Source organism: Plodia interpunctella, chromosome 30 (genome assembly GCF_027563975.2).
Source record: "Plodia interpunctella isolate USDA-ARS_2022_Savannah chromosome 30, ilPloInte3.2, whole genome shotgun sequence".
Classification (NCBI taxonomy): domain Eukaryota; kingdom Metazoa; phylum Arthropoda; class Insecta; order Lepidoptera; family Pyralidae; genus Plodia; species Plodia interpunctella.
In genome coordinates this window covers 1,468,878-1,491,141 of record NC_071323.1, presented here as the reverse complement: position 1 = coordinate 1,491,141, position 22,264 = coordinate 1,468,878, and the positions used below count along the sequence as shown (strand labels likewise).

At 38.8% G+C, this 22,264-nt stretch overlaps 2 protein-coding genes across 9 annotated transcripts in view; one reads left to right on the top strand and one right to left on the bottom strand.

The window, feature by feature from the left end:
* Positions 1-22,264, bottom strand: part of Adar (Adenosine deaminase acting on RNA) — a 57,927-nt gene that overhangs the window by 4,755 nt on the left and 30,908 nt on the right. For all 6 annotated transcript variants that reach the window (XM_053767235.2, XM_053767238.2, XM_053767234.2 and 3 more), the window contains 2 exons: positions 2,536-2,686; positions 2,159-2,281 (listed from right to left, as the gene is read on the bottom strand). In XM_053767235.2, coding sequence (XP_053623210.1) covers positions 2,159-2,281; positions 2,536-2,686 — 274 coding nt within the window. The remainder of the gene's footprint in view (positions 1-2,158; positions 2,282-2,535; positions 2,687-22,264) is intronic.
* Positions 4,709-21,373, top strand: LOC128682510 (pancreatic lipase-related protein 2-like). 3 transcript variants are annotated; one of them, XM_053767240.1, is made up of 9 exons: positions 4,709-4,865; positions 12,332-12,443; positions 13,437-13,585; positions 13,803-13,944; positions 14,021-14,106; positions 14,569-14,697; positions 15,602-15,712; positions 17,826-18,956; positions 19,692-21,373. In XM_053767240.1, exons 1-8 carry the CDS (start codon positions 4,823-4,825, stop codon positions 18,953-18,955), a joined length of 1,902 nt encoding a protein of 633 aa, XP_053623215.1. In that variant the 5' UTR covers positions 4,709-4,822; the 3' UTR covers position 18,956; positions 19,692-21,373. The 3 variants fall into 3 exon arrangements, with proteins under 3 accessions (XP_053623215.1, XP_053623216.1, XP_053623218.1); XM_053767241.1 differs by lacking the exon at positions 17,826-18,956 and adding an exon at positions 16,696-16,852; XM_053767243.1 differs by lacking the exon at positions 17,826-18,956.

Below are 22,264 nucleotides of genomic sequence, written 5' to 3'. Positions count from 1 at the left end.
GATACAAACTTTCAAGACCCATTCATTTGAGGGTTTGATTAAAATTTTACTTGTGTTATGGGATACTAACTCAACGATACTATATTTTATAACAAATCTATATACGAGGGGAGGTCAATAAGTTCGCGGAATGGAGGGGTTGGTGGGGGTAGGTTTACTCGTCCAGGTAGTTACTAGTTGAGCACCTCATTAAGAGTATATATATCAAGTTTGGGGGTAATCGGGTCATTAACTTTTGTGTTATCGACCTGTAAACAACTGAATCGGGAAGAAATCAGCCAGTATGGAGAAAATTGAACACCGCGCCGTTATTAAGTTCCTTACCAAGCAAGGAAAATCCGCTCAGATTATTTTTCAAGAGTTGTTGGCTGTTTACGGGGACTCTGTCCCTAGAAAAACCATGGTTTACAAGTGGCATGGTCTTTTCAAATAAGGAAGAGAGTCCATTGAAGATGATCCACGCTCCGGACGGCCAATTGAGGCCACCACTTCGGAAATCGTCGAAAACGTAGAAAAACTTGTATTGGAAGATGCCCGGTTGAAGAAGAAGCAGCTTGCAGCAATGATTGGAGTATCCGAAACCAGTATTTTGAATATTCTACATGATCATCTTGGCATGACTAAGGTCAGTGCAAGATGGGTTCCGAGAATTCTCACGCCACTTCAAAAACGTGAACGTGTCGAGTGTTCCTTTCTCTCTCCACAGAGCTCCAAAAACTGATTTTTGGAGCTCTGTGGAGAGAGAAAGGAAGAAATTATGGCCCGGATTGTTACTGGTGATGAAACCTGGGTTCACCACTATGAACCTGAGTCGAAGCAAGAGTCGATGCAGTGGCATAAAAAAGGCACACCTCCTCCAAAGAAGTACAAAGTGACACAATCGGCTGGCAAGATCATGGCGACTGTCTTTTGGGATACAGAAGGCATTTTATTGATCGATTACAAAGAACGTGGTGTGACTATAACGGGACAGTACTACGCTTCTTTACTGGAAAGATTAAAAGAAGCTATTAAGGAAAAAAGAAGAGGAAAGTTGTCAAAAGGTGTGCTCCTTCTGCACGACAACGCACCCGTTCACACGTGCCATGTTGCGACGGCTGCCATTCACCGATGCGGCTTCGAACAATTGAACCACCCACCCTACAGTCCAGACCTGGCACCCAGTGACTATTATCTATTTCCAAAAATGACAAAGAGCTGCGTGGAAAAAAATTTGGCGACGATGAAGTCGGCAATTTCGGCCTATACCAAAGATAAATCATTTTTTTTCGATGGTATAAATAAGTTATTTGAGAGATTTGAAAAATGTATTAGAGTTAAGGAAGAATATATTGAAAAGGAAAAATAGTTTGGTGTTTAATTTCAACCCGCTTCCCCCTTATTCCGCGAACTTTTTGACCTCCCCTCGTAGATAAACATCCAAGACCCGGGCCAATCAGAAAAAGATCATTTTCCATTATGACCCGACCGGGGATAGAAACGGGACCTCTCGGTTCAGTGGCAATATTCATCAACAGTATTCATTAATCATTTGAGAACGTCGTTCCTGTCAGTGGAGTTTCTTCCATCTCTCTCTATCCTCAGCCATTGTTATCCCTGTAAGACTTGCTCCCAGTATAATAATAAAGAATATTATTATTTTATCCTCTTATTATATACCTCATTATATTATCTCCACTATTGCCTCCCGCTGTTTGTCTCAAACGCAAAACCTAAAGTTTTATTCAAAGCAACTTTTATTCTATGACTTTTCGTGACACGTAGTTTTCTTTTCATATAAAAAAAAAAAAAACTAGTTTGAGACATCTTAACTCCAATTTTCTGCGCTCTTGCCGCCGCACTGTATGTCTCACTACACTGTTGCTCCCCACCACCTAGCTTGGCAGTCCTGGAAGGACTATAATCACCTGTGGCCACAGCGGCCAGGTGTTACCAACGCGCGAACATGCTCTGCTTGTCCAGGATCGACGGAAAGTAATGTGTTGTCAACTGTAGTATAAAGAAGCCTCACCCATTTTCCTACACAATTATCCCGGAACTGTGCGTCTCACCCTATTTTCTACACTGCCCCCCCCCCCCCCCCCTCTCCTCCTCACCATGCATCCCACCGCCAATCTGAACTCCAAGTGAACTTTTACAACGTAGGAGGGAGTGTCACCTGCGGTAACAGCGGTAGCCGGCGGGCCAGGTACTGCCAGCGCGCGAACATGCTCTGCTTGCACAGCAACGACGGCTGTCCACTCTCCAGCTTGCCCGTCGTGGCGTTCACTATTTCCGGTATCTGAGTGTGGGGAAAATAGTTGGTGTTAATTTAGTGGCAGACAATTTTCAAATAGAACAAAGTGCGAATGGGACAAATTGCTAACGGGAGTAAAAGGGATTGAGCAGTCCCAATCTCTTTATCTCCCATGGAATGACATTAGAATGGATCAAATTACAAATTGGATCAGTTGGGTATGGGATCAGTTAGTACGAAATGAGAATAAACATTAACGGGCCGAGTTGATAATGGAACGAGTTGGAAAAACGACTCACCGGCGTGGTGGCGCACCAGCAGACGCTGAAGGACGGCGCACGCGCAGGCGTCCTGGCCTCCGTGCTGGCGGCGCGCGCCAGCAGCGGCCGATGGAGGCGGAACGGCGGCGGCAACGCCGATATGTACGGTTCGATGCGGCCGCATATCGCTCTGGGGGGAGAGGGGTGAATGTTAGTTATTGTTAGAGCAGTGGTTTTCCATTTCACTTCTCACAATCGAATCGACACACACAACCCCAACATAGATTATTAATTATAAATTAGGATAGTGAAAAGTTTCTTGTCTTTGTTGAAATTTGAAGGAGAGTAATGACGGTATTCAAAACGCTCGACAATTCACCCCACTTGGTATCACATAACACAAGTTTCGAACTTATTCATATATGATTTAGTCGCCAACCAAGTGTTACAATGATATTAAAGTAATTACAATTAGTGCGTACTGTACTAACTCGATCTGTGTGATTTGTCCCTATATATTTATTTAGTGTAAGGATGTCGCTTACACTCACGTCGGTTCAGCGTGTCGGCACCCTAACGTTGAACATAAGTGGTTGAGCAGACCAGCCTGTTTCTACATTCCTTTCCACGCGGCTTGTACCGCATGAAAAATGTAATGACCCTGTTCTGTGTCGGACAAAGTAATTTATTGCAATTTGTTGGTAAATTAAATTGGAAATTGGCGCCAATTCAGTGTTATTAGTAACTCGTAGTTATTGAATGGCAAAAAATAATAACTTGTTTCAAAAAGTTTGTCGATATTATTAATAATAATAATAATAAATGAACTTTATTGCGCATAAACACATTAATAATAATAAATAAATATATTAGGGCAAATCACACAGATTGAGCTAGCCCCAGAGTAAGTTCGAGACTTGTGTTATGGGATACTAACTCAACGATACTATATTTTATAACAAATACATATATTGATAAACATCCAAGACCCGGGCCAATCAGAAAAAGATAATTTTCCATCATGACCCGACCGGGGATCGAACCCGGGACCTCTCGGTTGAGTGGCAAGAACTTTACCACTGCGCCACCGAGGTCGTCATTACATTACATACATTAGTACATTAGGTATACAAAGAATACAGATTGTACATATGGAGCAAAGGCGGACTTATTGCTCAGCAATCTCTTCCAGCGAACCTTTGGGTCGAGAAGAGGAACATATTAGCAGGGGGTGGGCGCAGCAACCGGCAAATACAATAAATATAATGATAAATATATATACATTTATAAATCATTCATTCATTCATTCACTGAAATAAATAGCTACATAAACAAATAATATACATTGTTTAATAGAGCCGCAACTATTTAAAATCGTTTCATCTGTATATGACGTAGTACCCCGTCGTAAATATTAACAATAAAAATCAAAATGTAAATATAGTTATTTTTAAATAAGTAGCGGGAGGAATTTTGACTAGTCCCCCCTCCCCCCATTAAAAAAAAAATACACTTTTTAAGACAATTTATATATCAGAAATAAAGAGTCCCCTCAGCATGCTTGAGGCCCCGGGGCACCGCCCCGTATAGCCCTCCGGTAGTTACGCCACTGCGTCAATTTAAAAGAAAAACAGAGGGCGCTCCCTGCTTACTGGCGCCATTATAACATTTTCATTAATTTATTTTAATGAATTGCGAACTAAAAATGTCTGGCAATGCCGCTCCCGCCCGGCTCTAACAGAAGGCAAACCCAAGAAGTGCTGGCTTGATGTCGTCAAGGATGATATGCGTGACAATGGTCTGACAACTAGGGACGCCGACGACCGCGCGAAATAGGTAAGCGGACCCTGGGCTCCGACGCTTAACGGCTGAGGAAGAAACCGGGAAACCGCTCAGATAATAGACGGTTAGAAGTAACTTCTTAGGCATATACACTAATGAGGATACCTCGTGCGACACCACTTGTGTTGCAGGCGTTGATAGGCCGTGGTGACCCCTTACCATCAGGTGGGCTGGCATGCAGCTGGCTGCGATCGACTGTTTTTTATTAATATACCAATCTGGCTGTTTGCCTGATTGGTAAATTAAAAAAAAATAGTTTATATTCGAACCTGGGACTTTGCGATCACGCGGTAACCACTTGACCGCAAAATACTGTACCAACAAGTATTATTGGGGCAGTCGGCGTAAGGATTGCAGTAACCACTCAAACTCATGCCCCTCCATAGATTAGGAATAGCGAACTCAGTTAGCGAGACGCGCGTGCGCATACGGACGGAAAATCATTGGGAAAACATTGCGGAAAACTCCAGGAAAATAGAAGAAAATGCAGAGCGCCGTGCCATTGGCCTGTTTTTTCTCTATGATACGTATGTATTCATTTAATTACTAGACGTTGCCCGGGGCTTCGCTCCCGTGGGAATTTTGCGATATAATATAGCCTATAGCAATCTTGGATAATGTACCTTTGTAATGGCGAAAGAATTTTTGAAATCGGTTCGGTAGTTTCGGAGATTATCCGCCTCAAATATACGAAGTCACAAACGGTTAACTATTTATAATAATAGTATAGATATGTCACAGGACGTATAATATTTAAGCTGCCTGATCGCAATAGTTTCTAACTGTAATGGTAGCATTAATATATTAAGATTATAAAATAAATAAAATAATAAAACAATTAAAATATTTTTTATACATAAAATAAAACTGTAACAACTGTTCTTAATACAAAGGAAATGTGCAAGAAACTAAGGTTTTTTTTTTACAAAAAAAAATAATATTTTTTTTACTTTTATTGTCGTCAGAGAGATATTTGCGCATTCAACGCGTAACAAAAAAAATTCATGTCCGTCCATTAACGTAGAGATACTATATATCGGTATATATCTTCACAATTATGATTCGCCGCGTCGACACGATAATTAGAAGGAGTTAATAAACCGTTTAGGAGTTGCCTAGTCGGGAGCCGATCCTGGGGTGCACCATCGGGCTTTATCATAATAACGAATTGCCGTGGAACTGAAGCGAACTGGGAAACTGGAGCGACGTAGAAAATTACAACTGTGTAAGAAAAGCGGGTGAAAACTTAGAAGATTTAATAACAGACGGGACAAGTGAAACTGAATGTCACCCTCGCGTGTTCCCGTCTACATTCGGTGATGTGACGCCCGGAAGCCATAACAAATCAACCGTGAAACTATAAGATACGGCTATGCTTCTACAACCGCCTGTTTGTCTGTTGTCAACCCGCTTTGGGGAACGAAATTGTTGCCTATCTCTCAAGGAATGTGTCCCTTAGTCGCCTCGTACGACGTCCACGGGAGGATTTGTAGTGGTCCTATTCTAGAGCAAGCAAGAAACTAAATAAAGGCATTTTAATAAAATATGAGATATCTTTACATGATACAAAACTACGTTATTGAAAGCAATAGATACAAGAAGGGGGAAAGATGTTTGGCCACCTTATACGACACGACAACATTACGAAATATCTGATTGAAGGAAAAATCGAAGCAAGAAGTGGAAAAGGAAAGCCAAGAAGGGCATCGCTAGATGAAATAAATGAGAAGGCAGAGCTCGTGTCGTATAGGGAGGTGAAATCGGGGGCTCTGAGGACAGAATTAGATGGAAAATGCTCCACCGACAAGAACAAAATTCTTAAAATTAATTAGTGAATTGATATTCACATGGTCTATTATACAAGCCATATTGTTTTGTATTTTTTTTTTCAATGAAAACATGGTTCGAATAAATCTGATCTCAATCGTTTGAGTTGGTTTAAAACGAAAAAGATCTGAACAAGTCGAGCAAAAGCAGCGGCACGGGCGTACCCATTCTTTTCTCGAAGCACTTCAGGCCAATTTCGATCCCCAATAACTTCGTTGTGGATAAATCAGGACGCCTGCATTTTCAGTGACTAAGCAGGTATTGTGTAAACACTTCAATTCAATTTGAACTAGTAGTTTAAGAATCGTAACTTGTTAAAGTTTCTTGATTTTCTCACTCACTCACTCACTCACTCACTCACTAACTGATCATCAATCAAAAGTCTAAGGCACTTCGAGCAGATGATAACTTGTGATTCGTCTTTTAACACTAGAATAGGGTTGAAATAGGCCAAATCGGAAGTCGTACGAAACGAGTAAGGGATAAAAAAGTACAGTAGGCAAAATAGCATTGCTATAACGGCACAAAGAGAAACGGATACATTTATTAACTTTAAAATTCTCTTATAAATGCGAAATTTTGTGAATGCATGTGTGTATGTTTGTTACTTTTTCACGCAATATCTACGGGACTGATTGTTATGAAATTTGGTACACGGGTAGAATATAACCTGGAATAACACATATCATCATACACTTTATATCCCGAAATTGCCGCGAGAGCGAAGTTTTTATCCCGAAATTCCCAGGGCCCGTGGCGTAGCTAGTTACTTTTAATACTAGGTATTGCACGCGGCTTCGCCCGCGTATATTGGCACTGAAACCTTTTTCTGCTGACCGTATTTGTGTTGAACATATCCGGGACCCACACCCATATTCACGCACCCAAATATGATATGATAGTTACATTACATACACACGAGTTATTTATACATCTGTTATAAAATATCTACAGTAAAAAATAACGAAATGCCATTGAAGAAATGATATCATTCCATTTTTCTCCCACTTTTCTATAACTTGTGTCTGTGACGTCTCGAAGCCCAGGTTTGCATAAAAATAATCGGTTAGGAAAAATTGGAAAAGGCGATTACTCGTAGCATACTAGGGTCCACATGATATTTTTTAAATAATTTGTTTTATTTCTTAAAGAAGATTTATAAAAAATATTTTTCTTAACAGACTAGCTTATGCCCGCGGCTTCGCCCGCGTTAATTTTCCGGGATGAAAGGTCCGTCCTATGTCCGTAGATTATATAGAAGTGAGCTGATGAAAAACCATAGACAGAAATTCATTTAAGCCTGTATTTGACCAGGTTTGCGGCCATCTTTTTGGGTCGACGTAAACCCATCTGAGACCACAGATCATAACATCCGCACTTTCCATTTTTCCCAGCAAATACTGGTTCTGACGCAATGTCCAGCCAGACAGACCTGTTCGTTATATATTTATATATTTCCTTAACTTAACCGCCACTTATGATTCGCGAGTGTGCTTAACCCCAGACGCAATCAGAGATTATAGTCAGGCAAGGTATAACGCGCGCTTTGCCGATTTTTAACACGTTTTGATTAGGTCGACGTATGACACTATTTAATGGAATCTAAGGTAACTAATTTAACCGTCTTCCAAGGATCGTAGCGTCATGAAAATTGGCAGCTGTATGTAGTTCTGATGACAATACAATAATATGGTACTGTCGAACTGATCTGATGATGGAGCCGGAAGATATTAACTGGAACTTCATGATGGAACATCGTGTCATAGCGGTGTTTGGACTTGTTAGAAAGTTGTTGTAATGAACTTTGACCACGATTAAGTTTCAAGATCTGTTTTTGGCTTTCACGTGCACTTATAAAAGTTTGTTTTTCTAGTGTTTTTAAACTATTAATTTGTTTTACTATATTATGATATTTTGCCACAGCACCCTGTAATCACACCGGCTCTCTCACCCTTCAAACCGGAACACGACAATGCAAGCAGTGCTGTTTGGAGGTTGAAATTTATTTGGCTATTGCACTGGTGTCAGATTTTATTCAAGTCGCCTAAAGGCATCTGTCATGACTTGTTGAGACTACATACCGACATTTAGCGGCCAGTTATCGCATACACATTAGTGAACTAAACTGTCGACCGGTGTGCAGGTTTCCTCACGATGTTTCCCTTCACCGGATGCAAGTGGTGGTCGATGAAAACTATTATACATGAGTCAGATTGGTATACAAACTCATGTGGCGCGATTAGGATTTGAACCTGGGACCTTTCGATCACAGGCGGACGGTCTTAACCACTGGGCCACCACTGGTTCCAAATTGAAACAGACGTGAGCGAGTTACCCTTGCAGACGACTTTAGTACGTACGTCTACACATCAACCTACCCAAATTCATTGCAAACTCGCCGCTATTACCGCGCCATAGTGGTTCATCCAGCGTAACTTGATGTGCTGTTGACTGTACTTAGGTCTACCTCTAGTGAAAACACCTCGTCTAATCAACTCCACACTATGCTACGTTACTGCATTCCAAAAGGTTACATAACATTGCACTAATTGACCATCACGGTGTAACAGAAAATTGCAACAGCTGAAAACTGTATAGAGAATGTGCATCAAAGAAATGAAGCGGTAATGGTCTAGTGGGTAGGACGCATGCCGAGATGTTCATTGATACGTTGGTCTTTATAGTCCAGATACAGGGCGTCTCACTTTCGTGGACGTTCGTCGAGACACAAAAGAAGTTTAATTGTTACGACTGCTATAGCAGTAGTGCGTCCGCGAAAGTGTTAAAGCGCTTTGTTCCGGCACACAAGCGCCACTATAACATTTTTTTAGCTTTTGCCCACAACTAATGTGAGTAAAAATCCGTTACCCGTGTGAATTTCAGGAAATCCCTTCTTAGTGCTCCCCTGCACTGTCCTAGGAACCTACACACCAAATTTCAGCATTCTACGCCCAGTAGTTTCGGCTGTGCGTTGTCTGTCAGTCAGTCACGCAAGAGTTTTAAATTCTTAACGCAAAATTATAAATTATTTTAACACACAATGCCACACTGGATAAAGGATTTTAGTAGAAAGTATTACAATTCAATGTTCCCACAGTTGTCTAAATCGTAGAAACGCCAGTAGTTTGGAGCTTGTGAAAAATAACTATTTAATATAAAAATTGACGTGAAAAAGTGCCTGTGAAGGTCTAATTTCTGAATAAATGATTTGAATTTGAATTTTGAATCCGTAAACTTCGGCCATCAAAATCTGTTTATTCAACTGTGACCACATTGTATTATAGAAAATTGTAATACATTTCTACTAAAATTATTTATGTGTGGATAATTTTATTAATTTTTTTTTTAATTTTCGCTTTTAAATAAAAGAAATTAATAAAAATGTGAGGTGGCGGGAACACAGCGCCTTAAAGTATCCTTCTAATATTTTCCTGAATATTTGAAGTGTTTTTTTATTTATAAGTAACAAGGACTAATTTTGTTAGTAATTATAACATTATGTCTTAGATCATTTAGTAATACCTAAACCTCCTAATGATGACCGTATGAAAATCCGTTTTTGAGATTATCGCGAACAGACAGACAAACAGACGCGGCAGAGGACCTCGTTCTATAATATGTATTAGGATAATTATGAATATTATTTCTGAGCCCAAGTCTCCGACTCAATTAGGTATTAAAAGACTTGTACATACAGACAGTATGTAGTCATAGAATGCATAAAAATGCTAATTTAATACAGGCATCAAAGCGTAAAATTTCTAGTTACGTCACTTGTGCAATCAAAAATACAAAGTATGTCGTTACGAACACTAAACCGGCTGGAATATTAAAATTTCTCACTCGTAGTCGGCAGGGAAAGTAGCTACTCGAAGATTGCGCCCCGGGGCTTCGCTCCCGTGGGAGCGAAGGGAAAAAAAAAATATTATACATAAATTTATATTTAAAAAATGGTAAGCCCTTCTGGCATAATAGGGACCAACACTGTTTGAATGAGTTTCTTTCGGCATTTCTTCTCAGCAGTGGTCGTTCCGAAATGCTAGTAGTTTGTAGCTTTGGTAAACATCATTTAATTTAGATTATGACGTGAAAAAGTGCCTGTGAAGGCCTAATTTCTGAATAAATGATTTGATTTTGATTTTGATTTTTGGGAATTTCGGGATAAAAAGTGTTCCAGTTTATATTCTACGCTTGTATCAAATTTCATAACAATATTGTATTAAATTAGTTCGCACTAAACATAAAAACATTGGTTTAATGTGGTTTTTACAATTGCATAACGGGTGGTCTAAATTCAAATCATTTATTCAGAAATTAGACCTTCACAGGCACTTTTTCCCGTCAATTTTTATATTTATAGTTATTTCTCACAAGCTCCAAACTATTGGCATTTCGGAACGACCGCTGCTGAGAAGAAATGCCGAAAGAAACTCATTTGAACAGTGTTGGCCCCTAACGTGACAGAAGGGCTTACCATTATTGTTTTTTTCTAATAATATATAAAAGTACATAATGTACATAGTCAAAAGGTATATCAAAACAGGTTATGATTGTGATCCGAGTGCTGATTATTTATTTATTTATTCACAACTTACGTCTATCTTTACAGGTTATACTATATGTCGATGTGAAACACAATTAACTTACATAAAAATATTTTATGAGAAACTAGGTACCTATCTATACTAAAAATAGGTACCGTCGCGATACCTACATTGCTTGAATAAAACCAGAGACATTGACAAAAATAAATTTATGAGCGGACGCACATTATAAACGAAGTCGCGAGCAAAAGCTAGTTGTAAACATATAAGTATGTACATAACAAAAACGCGGTTCGCTCGGTGCGTGAACCCGAATCGCACTTGACAGTTTTCATGTTAGGTCACAAGCGGGACATGATGCATGTAGCACGTACCAACCACATTTACGATCCCACGTGATAGATGATACGATTAAATTTTGTGGTTGTCTTTCTGGTGTCTGTCATTGCGACAACGCGCAACGGCCCATTGTTGAGGGGGCCGATAAATTTTGTAATGTAGGTATATTTGACCCCATCCATATACTTCCAGACAATCCTTATTATAAAACCAAGTCCACTGCTAAAAACTACTACACGGATTTTCATGCGGTTTTCACCAATAGATAGTGTGATTCTTGAGGAAGGTTTAGTTGTATAATTTATTATGTTTTACGCGAGCGAAGTCGGGACCCACGGCTAATAAATAATAAATGTTAATAGAAGGAAGTCTAGACAATATTTTTTTGTGAACTAGATGTTCGCAGCGAACTTAAGACCTCGCGAATACAATATTTTTTTAACAAAATTGTGAATATTTCAAAAACAACTTAACCGATTTTGTTGCCCCACGAATTTAAAATTCTATTAACTGTATACAGTAATATACCTTTTAAATTTCATCAAAATCAATACCAATTGTTCGAAACGAAAGTTATCGCGTAACAAAAAATACATTAATACAAAAAATGTATTTTTGCCCCATGTTGATGGGTAGATCTCGCTCGCTTCGCTCGGTCAAATACAATAAATAGTAATAGTTTCTTGTTAAATGTCATAATCTGATTTGTTATAAGATTTTTTGTTCTTTCTATTAACTAAATGCTGTAATAGGACACATACGTACCGTTTTATTTTAATAACAATCCTAACTAATATTATAAATGTGAAAGTAAGTTTGTTGCCTCTTCACGCTCAATCTACTCAACCAATCTTCTTGAAATTTTGCATACATGTAGTTTGAAGTTTGAAGCGGTGGTGGTGTATGGTTAAGACCGCCTGTGGATCGAAAGATGCCAGGTTCGAATCCTACTCGTGCCACATGAGTTTGTATACCAATCTGACTCAAGTATAGTAGTTTTCATAGACCACCACTTGCTTCCGGTGAAGGGAAACATCGTGAGGAAACCTGCACACTGGTTGATTATTATTAACTTGCATGTGAAATGGAGAAGGCAATGGCAAACCACTCCATAATTAATGCCAAGAATGTTGTTGTGTTTGTTTCATTCCACGTAATGACCACGACCCTCAGCCATGAGGAATACGACTATGAAGAAGTTTGAAGTATAGAGAAGGACATAGGATACCTTTCATTGTTGAAAATTAACGCGGGCGAAAGCTAATGAACAAATAAATTTGCAGGCCCGCCAGGTGTGTTGTTCGAGCAAGGATTGCTGCAAATAGCGCCGGTGAACAAGATAAAGTGCCCATACGTCAAGGAGAACGTGGACATTGGCTTCCAGCTGTTCACCAGGTTTGTTACACGACTACAATCGCTAGATGGCGTGGCTACACGTCAATTAGTGTGTTTGCCAGCTGCACATTCTCGCCGAACTCGAGACACATGCGGACGCGAATGCGTAGTTAGTATGACCGCTTTTATTTACCGCAATGAAAAACCAGCAATGTATACCGAAACCGCCAGAGTTTGGCGAACTGTTCGACGACAATGTGGAGCCGGAATTTGGATGATAATAATAATTCTCCAGAAAGATGTTGTGTTAAACACCTGCCGAATAGTCTGGAAATTTTTAGCTTTTCAATTTTAATATAAATATAGCCACTTTGTGTTGGCTTTGGCCCCACAAAAGCTTAGTCACCAAATTCTAAACGGATTTGAGAAAAGTATTGACGAATTAATAATAATACAACAAGTTTATTTATGAGACAAATGATAAAAAAAAAACCCCCGACTTTGAATATTGATTTCGCTACAACTTCTGAAAGGCTGAATCGATTTTGATCAAACATATCTAAGAAACACCGCATAGAAATTTACTATCAAATAAAAATTCACGGATTTTCATGCGGTGTATAATCTACTAGCTTTTGCCCGCGGCTTCGTACGCGTTAATTTTCCGGGATGAATGGGTACACTATGTCCTTCTCCATACTTCAAACTACATGTATGCAAAATTTCAAGAAGATTGGTTGAGTAGATAGAGCGTGAAGAGGTAACAAACAAACAAACTTACTTTCGCATTTATAATATTAGTTAGTAACTTAGGATTTGGATAATGTTCTTACCCGAGCTAACCTGAGATTAGTCGCTACTCCCAACTAATATTATAAATGCGAAAGTAAGTTTGTTACCTCTTCACGCCTTATCTACTGGACGGGATGTTATGAAATTTGGTACACGTATAGAAAATAACCTGGACTAAAGCTTTTTATCCCGAAATTCCTACGGGAGCGAAGCCCCGGGGCGTAGCTGGTAAATAAATAAAACGATCTCGAACATCAACAGACACAACCCTACCGTATACCAGCCGCTGGCCATCGACGACGATGAGAAACTGTTTGCATCGAACGTAGACTTTCACGTGCCCACCGTCATCTACTTCGGAGCTTTCCTGGAGCAGCCGGACGAGGGCAGCGGCCTCATGGTCAGAGAAGGTGTGTTCATTATTTTTTAAATTTCTTATGTGAATGCCATAGTGTAGGATATAAGAGTATGTCACGAGCCTCACATCCCGCGTAGCTGTACATCACAGCCAGACCTAAAGTTCCACCGTATTCACTATTAATTATTTACTGTTTTTTTTTTAATATACAAATCCTACTAATGTGTATAGTAATATATGCTAGTGTGTATGTCTGTTACTCTTTCCAGCCTACATGCTACGCGGCGACACAAACATGATTATGGTGGACGCGCGTACGCTGGAAGCGGGTCCGTGGTACATCACCGCGGCGGAGAACACATGGTATATCGGACAGTTCGTTGCGAGGTTCATTGATTACTTGGTGTCCAGGTGAGGGAATTACGTCGTAACAACGGAGCGCGACTGAGCAATGGGACATGGCTCTAATATGTTTGTTTAATTTCAGAGGCCTGAATTTGAATAATACGCATCTGATCGGACACAGTCTAGGCGCGCAGGCGGCCGGTGTGGCCGGGAGCGCATTGAAATCTGGTGAGATTTATTTTCATACCCTTTTTGTGACTTTCGATCGCAAACAGGGATGTTATGAAATATGATATTGGTCTGACAACAAGGGATGCCGGCGATCGCGCGAAGTGGAGTCGAAAAGGCAGGAATGGGTGCCGACAGCTAAAGAAGAAACCGGATAACGCTCGAGAGATCTCAAAATGACTTGCAGTGAATGCCTCATGGCATTGACTCTATGAGAGTTTTGACCGCTGCGGCCGCGTGGTCATTACGATCCGTCAATTTTCTTGAAGAAGGAATCATTTCCAAAATCAATCCATTCATAAAATTGACATTACCACAGTACAGATTAATTATTTTAAAGTGATATGAAAATCTGTATGAAAATCGTGTTCAAAATCTTGTTTCAAATTCACGCGCGTGCAAAAGCTAACTGAATATATATATATATACATTTTAATTTGTGCAATAAATTAACGATTCCAGGGCGCGTGTCAAGAATCACCGGCTTGGACCCAGCGTTTCCGTTGTTCGACAAGTTACCTTTGGACCAGCGGCTCGACCCCTCCGATGCGGATCTTGTGGACGTCATACACACTGACGCTGGGATATTCGGTAAATGCCTTTCCTAGTATATTTATCCATAAAGCTATATTTCCCGAATCCTATAATCGGCTAGTCGATTTTTTTTGTTTTGGTGATTATTCGAAGGTATTTATATTAATAACAAACTCCAGTGTAAAAAATACTGTGATAATGACAATAGTTTCAAAGTTATGACAAAAATAAAATCTCACATTTTTTGACTCGTCCAAACGCTCCGTACTAAATGACACATAGAAGTGACGTCACAACGTGGTACGCAACAAAAGCAAACTTTGTTTAAAAGTTACATTAAATATTACGTTTATGGTAATTACTTTTTAATAAAAGTTGTTACAAAATCTTTAGTTTTTTATAATGGTTGTATTTGTTTTTATAATTTTTTAACAATGGACTTCCTAACCAACTTTACGGCCGAATACTCAAAAGCTTCTCAAATGATTAATCTGTTTTAACAGATTATCGTCACTCAATTCTACTCAAATGATTTTTTGTTGTTAAATTAGTAACAAAAAAATTAAAATCTATTTAAAATATACTTTTATATGTATCTAACATGATTTTTAAAAAAATTAATTCTAATTAAATGTAATAAAATAACTATTAAATAATATTCACATAATTATTTGCAACAACAAAGTTATATACAAGGAAATTGTATGATATTTTGCGTATAACTAATTATTACAATAATTTGGAAAAAAAATGGAGAAAACACAATTTCCTCTATTTGTCTGCAGTGAAAATAGTTCGGTGATGCCCTAATGATAATTCTTTGCTGATCAGCCGAAATAATAACTTAGTAACGTAGTGAGTATTCCAATCATTTGAGACAGGACTCTCAACAAATACGAATTTCAGCTAAGCACAAATCCGAGAAGCTTTTGAGTATTCGGTCGTTAATTGCTATATACAGGTTTCAATAGAAACATGGGTCACGCAGACTTCTACCCCAACGGCGGCATCAGCCCCCAGCCGGGATGCGAATTGGAAGTTGTTCTCCACCAGCCGATCATCACGAAAAAATGTGAGTTTGACATTCATACTATATTAATACCATTACTAATATGTACTAATATACAGTAGGAATCTTCTGCACACTAGCTTTTGCCTGCGGCTTCGCCCGCGTGTAAATCTCTGCGAAAGCGGTACAGATATGGTTTTCATACAAACTTTTATACCCCATTATAGTAATTTGTGGGTAGATTTTTTCTTTAACTATATGAATACCAAATCGGTCCAGTGGTTTAGCTGTGAAAGTGGAACAGGCAGACATATAGACCGTTAGAAAGACATTTATAATATTAGTGTGGATCATTATAGGTATGCATAGATGTATGACGACCTCGGTGGCGCAGTGCTAAAGTGCTCGTCTCTGAACATTGAGGTCCCGGGTTCGATCCCCGGTCGGGTCATGATGGAAAATGATTTTTTCCGATTGGCCCAGGTCTTGGATGTTAGTATCCCATAACACAAGTCTCGAACTTACTTTGGGGGCTAGCTCAATCTATGTGAATTGTCCTAATATATTTATTTATACAAAATTTATTATACATAAATTAAATAGGTAAACAAGAATATGCGCAAAACGCGGTCTATATAATATAATAAATATATATATATAATATAATAAAAATGCGAATGTCTATCAGTCTGTTAGTCACGCTATCACGGCTAAATCTTGAAAACTTACAAGGCATGAAATTTTGTATGGGTTAAACACCCAAAGTTCACTCAAAATTCAGAAATAGGCTATAATATTTTTTTCATATTTCTATCCCAGAAACCAGAAATTGTAAAAGTTTCTATGACAAACGTACCCGATACATTTTGCCGCGGGCATTGCTGCGGGTAACAATTAGTCTAGAAATTATGTCTATATAAAACTTCTTTCGAATATGATTTATGTCCAAAACGTCCAGCGTTAAAAAAACGTTCGTGCGAACGTAGCCTAAACACCCTCCCATTATCAGCCATTTAACAGCATCCCCTAACTAACACTGCCAACAGTTTTCTGCAGCCACTGGCGTTCATACCAATTCTACAGCGAGTCAGTGTTAAGACCCAAAGCATTTGTGGCGACATCTTGCGGCAATTGGAAGAACTACAAGCACGGATATTGCGCCAACGGACGGAACACACATATGGGGATGGGGGTTAGCCGACAGTAAGAGACGGTTCTTTCGAACATAAAGCACTTCACTAAGAATTGTGTTCAGCACCGGAAACTATTAATTGTATATAGGAAATATATGATTAGCACAGTGATGCATGCAATGAATTTATTTGAAATTGAACTTAAGAAAACATGCTTATAATACACAAACACGCATCTATATAATTATTTCATGATGTACAGATATTCTATTGACTGGGAGAGATCCCTTCCTGGGATAAGTCCGCCGTTGTGCATATTCATTTTAATGTATTTTTTTAAAGTATGTACTAAAAATATATAACAAACAAACACGCGATATGATACGCGTATCTTGGTGTTCATATATGTTCGAGGCGCGAGTCTATCTGGCGCTTAGATTAGTACTAGTCAAATATTTTTTGATGCTTTTTATAAGACTATATAAGAGTCGCACTACTGAATCGGGGGGAAGAGGTTGGGGGGGGGGGGGGGGGGCGGCACTGGTACACACGGTCAAGGTACACTGGTGCCAAAGCGCACGAACTTGTGTTGCTAGTGTTATCTATCAATAGTTATGGTGGAACATCGGTAAGTATGGTTGTGATGTACAGTCACGTGCGGATGAGGCACGAGACTTTCTCATTCATGCTTTTACCGCAATATGTGACGGTCCACGGGTAATAGTACCTTATGGAGTCTCTTACGACGTATTACGCGCATTCTTATCCTTACATTTTATAAATTAAAGCCCTCTGCCGCGTCTGTCTGTCTGTTTGCGATAAACTCAAAAACTACTGCACGGATTCTCAAGCGGTTTTCACCAAGAGATAGTGTGATTCCGGATGAAAGGTGTATGATTTATTATGTTTTTACCCGAGCAAAGCCGGGACGGGCCGTTAGTCTATGATAAAAATGAGCAAGTGAAGTGTAAGTCTGAAGCGAATTCCTTCCATAAAGTACATTTCTCGTGGAACGTTATATGTATATATATGCACTTTCACAGGTGATGGACAAACACGACAACCAGAAGGGTTCTACAGGTTCTATTTACAGACAAACAACAAGAAAGACTTTAGATCTAAATTATATGAGTTTTTCATCCACATTCATAACTTGAAAGATAATATTGAAAAACAAAATAAAGATTTCACACAAAAGTTCGACATTTACGATGAGAATACTGAAATTTCTGTTGTTTATGGGACAAAACACACAAAAAAACGATTACACGTTTCAAAAACTATAACAGATAATGTCAAAGGAAGAATTCTATTAAATAAACTTAATAGAGATACAAATAACACTAATTGTAATCAAACAGATGAAGTTAACAATAATACAGCATTTAAAACTGAGCATAGTACAAAAGAAACTGCCGGAGAAGGCAATCAAAATATACCAATCGCTATTTCTCTCGAAAACAATTTAAATAAATCACTCACATTAACATTGGACAAATTATCTGATCCAGACAAAGTCGAAGAGAATCACAAAACAAATATTGGACAAAAACCATTGGAACAGAGTATAAAAGGCACTAAAGGAAAAGGCAACGAAAATATACCAACTGCTATTTCCCACGAAAACAATTTTGATAAATTAGTCACATCAAAACATGACATTAATCTATCTAATTCAGACAAAGTCGAAAACAAACACACTATCACAGATAATGTAGAAAAATCAATGGAAAACATTAGAAATAACACACCGAACACTGAACTAGCAACTGACAATGAACGAATGAAAACTGAAAAAGTAAAAAAAACACACGAAAACAACAAGAGCAAGAAGCGTCAAAAGCGCTTCGTGCCGTTCCTACAGAAATCCGAAGCGGCCGAAAACGACAATTTATTGATGAGAATGTTAGAATTTCTATTTAAATATAGGAAAAACGTGTTGCCAGTGATATCAGTGATGAGGGAGATAAACACTTTAATTAAAAGCGGCAACGGCGAATTGAATCACATAACAAAGGAGAGAAACAATTATATTGGAACGTCTCCAGTGTTGCCACCAATAGCTTCGTACACCTTGGAGTTGGGGGGTGAGGGTAAGGTGACCGCGTTTGTTAAGAGACTGCTTGGAATCAGTCCGAAGGGGGATCGGCTGACAATCGCTGGTGGCAAGTAAAGTGAGGTGTGGTGTTAATACTTCTTTTAATAGTACATCTATATTTATATTTATAATAAAACTGTAACTGGACTATGTACATTGGAGATATTTACAAAAAGAAATAGGAGAGGACTATTTAGGGTCAATAGAAGCCAAACAATATTTTTTAGATTTTTTGTCTGTCTGTTTGTGTGTGTGACGCGCGTACAAACATACAGATGTTTGTACGCGCATCACACAAAATCTACTGGACAGATATGAATGAAATTTGGCACATAGATAGATTGTAGCCTGGATTAGAATATAGGCTATATTTTTATACCAAAATTCTATCTCGAAACGGGAGAAATAGGGAGTGTAAGTTTGTATGAAAACGAATAAATCTTTAATTACTTGTTAAAGCAGTTATAAAGAAAATATCTCCTACAGTTAATTTTCACATTTTTAATCATAAAATGTTGACCACTTTTCTGACATAAAAAGTCTTTGCTAAGATTTTTTTCCCCGCTGCTTCGCCCGCGTAAATTTTCCAAGGGAACAGTATTTTTTCCGGGATGAAAGGTACCCTATTTCCTTCTCCACACTTGAAACTACATGTATGCAAAATTTCAAGAAGATTGGTTGAGTAGATAGAATATGAAGAAGTAACAAACAAACAAAATTTACTTTCGCATTTATAATATTAGGGTTAGGATATAAAAAATATTTTATTGTACCTACTGTGAATTTATATAGTTTTTTTTTCTCATTTTAGCGCACGTGGCAGTTACTACCTGATGACACATCGCCAATCGCCATATTCCATAGAATAAGCTTCAGTTGCACCTGTCAACTTTGACGTTAACTTTAATCTGCGCGCCGTCGCCGAATAGATAAAATGGCGAGCTTTACGTTGCGGTTAACGTCGAAATTGACTGGTGTAATTAATCCTAAGTTTATGTAAGTTGAAATATTAAAAAAAAACAATAATATTGAATGTGCCCGTGTGACTGACTGACAAAGACATCTCAGTCGGTGATCGAATTCGAATCGATCTTTAAGGGTTCCAAACAAGAAACCCTTATAATCTAGATGTCTGTCTGTCCGTCCGTAATTCAGAGACTATTAGTAGTAGAAAATTATAATTCGGTAAATATACTATCTACCTTAATTATGTGATGTTCGATCGAATAGGTTCCCTCCAGGTACTCCCGAATTATAAAAAAAAAAATCCCTTTACTAGCTGCGTCCAGTGACTTCGCTCCCGTGGGAATATCGGGATAAAAAGTACCATATGTCACTCGCGAATAATGTAACCCCTTACTGGTGAAAGAGTTTTGGACATCGGCATTATCGCTGAACTCGTGACGCCGATGCGAATGAACATTGCATAGTTTGCGTTGAGAGCTTTTGTTTGCCGCAATGAAAACCAGCAATGTATGCCGAATCCGCCAAAGTTTTGCCGTGTATAGCCAGCAGTAGATTACCATCTGATGGGGGCGACAATTTCTAGCGTTGTATCACTTTATACGTTCATCAGATGGCGTTACTGATAAAGTGAATTCGTTTTACATGGCGTGGGCATTAAAATAAAAAAAAAAACCCTGCGCAATTGCGACCAAACTTTTTTGACCTTTCCCTACAACAGCGCCCCTGGCGGCGAATTCAAACGCGTTAGTTTTCATTCGGAAGAACAAAAAAATCATAGCACACTTCCGCCGCAACGCTACCCCTCGGCATGATGACGTTCGTTAAAAAATGAGCTTTACAGCGTCGTATGAAGACATAATTTACACTGACAACAAATTAGCGAGTGTTAGCTTTCGTGTTGTCAATGTAAAATATGTTTACAGGGGACGCCATAAAGTTCACTTTTCAACGAACGTCATCTTGCTCAGTGCATATAGATACAGATACATTTATACCGTATATAGATACATTTATAGTTTAAGTATCATTTAAAATTATCATTACTATGAAATGTCATTCATGATTATTTATATTTTTATATGTTGTCTAATATTTAAGTATCTTCTTCATAGTCGTATTCCTGCCTGAGGGTCGTGGTCATTACGTGGAATGAAACACACACAACAACTTTCTTGGCATTATTAATGGAGCGGTTTGTCATTGCCTTCTCCATTTCACACGCAAGTTAATAATCAACCGGTGTGGAAACTGCACACCGATGCTCACGATGTTTTCCTTCACCGGAAGCAAGTGGTGGCCGATGAAAACTACTATACATGAGTCAGATTGGTATACAAACTCATGTGGCACGAGTAGGATTCGAACCTGGGACCTATCGATCCACAGGCGGGCATCTTAACCATTACACTATCACCGCTCAATTTAAGTATAATATATGTAAATAAAAAAAGTATGCGATTTAAAAAAAAATGTGTTTTACAGATGTTTTGTGTTCAATTACGAATTAATAAATATTTGTTTATTATATTATTTTTTTCTTATCGAGTATTAGCTGCACGGCCCGTCTTCGCTCGGTTAAAACACAATAAATTATACACCTTCCTCAGGAATACACTATATACTAATGAGTTTCTTTCGGCATTTCATTCAAGTCGTTTAAAGGCATCCGACGTGACTTTTACCAGCGCACAGCCGAGAATGCAACCCAAAAACGTCAGACAGTGTTTCAGCTTCTACTTACCTTAGACGTGGATGTGTGATGGTGAAGCAAAGAGCCGGGCTTAGAAGAGTAGACTTTTTTTAATCGAGTATATTACTTAATGTCGCTTTAATGTCGATCCCTCGGGAACAGTAATTTTTCCGGGATGAAAGGTAAGGATTAATTTAGTTCAATGATATTCATATAATTGTTAAAGGCCTTACTAAAGGCTTAACAGCTGCCAGCGTCGGAAATACAGTCAGGGTTGGCACAAAATATGGAAAATAAAGAAATAAATATATTAGGACAAATCACACAGATTGAGCTAGCCCCAAAGCAAGTTCGAGACTTGTGTTATGTGATGCTAACTCAACGATACTATATTATATAAATAAATACATATAAACCCGGGCCAATCAGAAAAAGATAATTTTCCATCATGACCCGACCGAGTATCGAACCCGGGACCTCTCGGTTCGGAGGCGAGCACTTTACCACTGCGCCACCGAGGTCATCGACCGTCGTGTCACAAAATAGTTACAGCACTAAATTTAGCTGTCATCGCGTCATATTACGTGTTGCGAACGAAACCTAGCTCTGTGCATTATCTTCTAAGATAATGCCAAACTGTCGAAGAAAATTATATAAGATATTTGTTATACCACGATCGCGATCAAACCTCGGAAGAAATGCTCCTTTGACGAGAATGCTTATATACC

What these genes read in the sequence shown, in the direction of transcription:
- LOC128682510 (XM_053767240.1), top strand. Translation starts at nt 4,823, where the DNA reads ATGCAGAGCGCCGTGCCATTGGCCTGTTTTTTCTCTATGATAC. An exon ending in CTGTTTTTTCTCTATGATAC is followed by an intron (nt 4,866 to 12,331) that starts GTATGTATTCAT and finishes ATAAATTTGCAG; the next exon opens with GCCCGCCAGGTGTGTTGTTC. An exon ending in CGGGAGCGCATTGAAATCTG is followed by an intron (nt 14,107 to 14,568) that starts GTGAGATTTATT and finishes TAACGATTCCAG; the next exon opens with GGCGCGTGTCAAGAATCACC.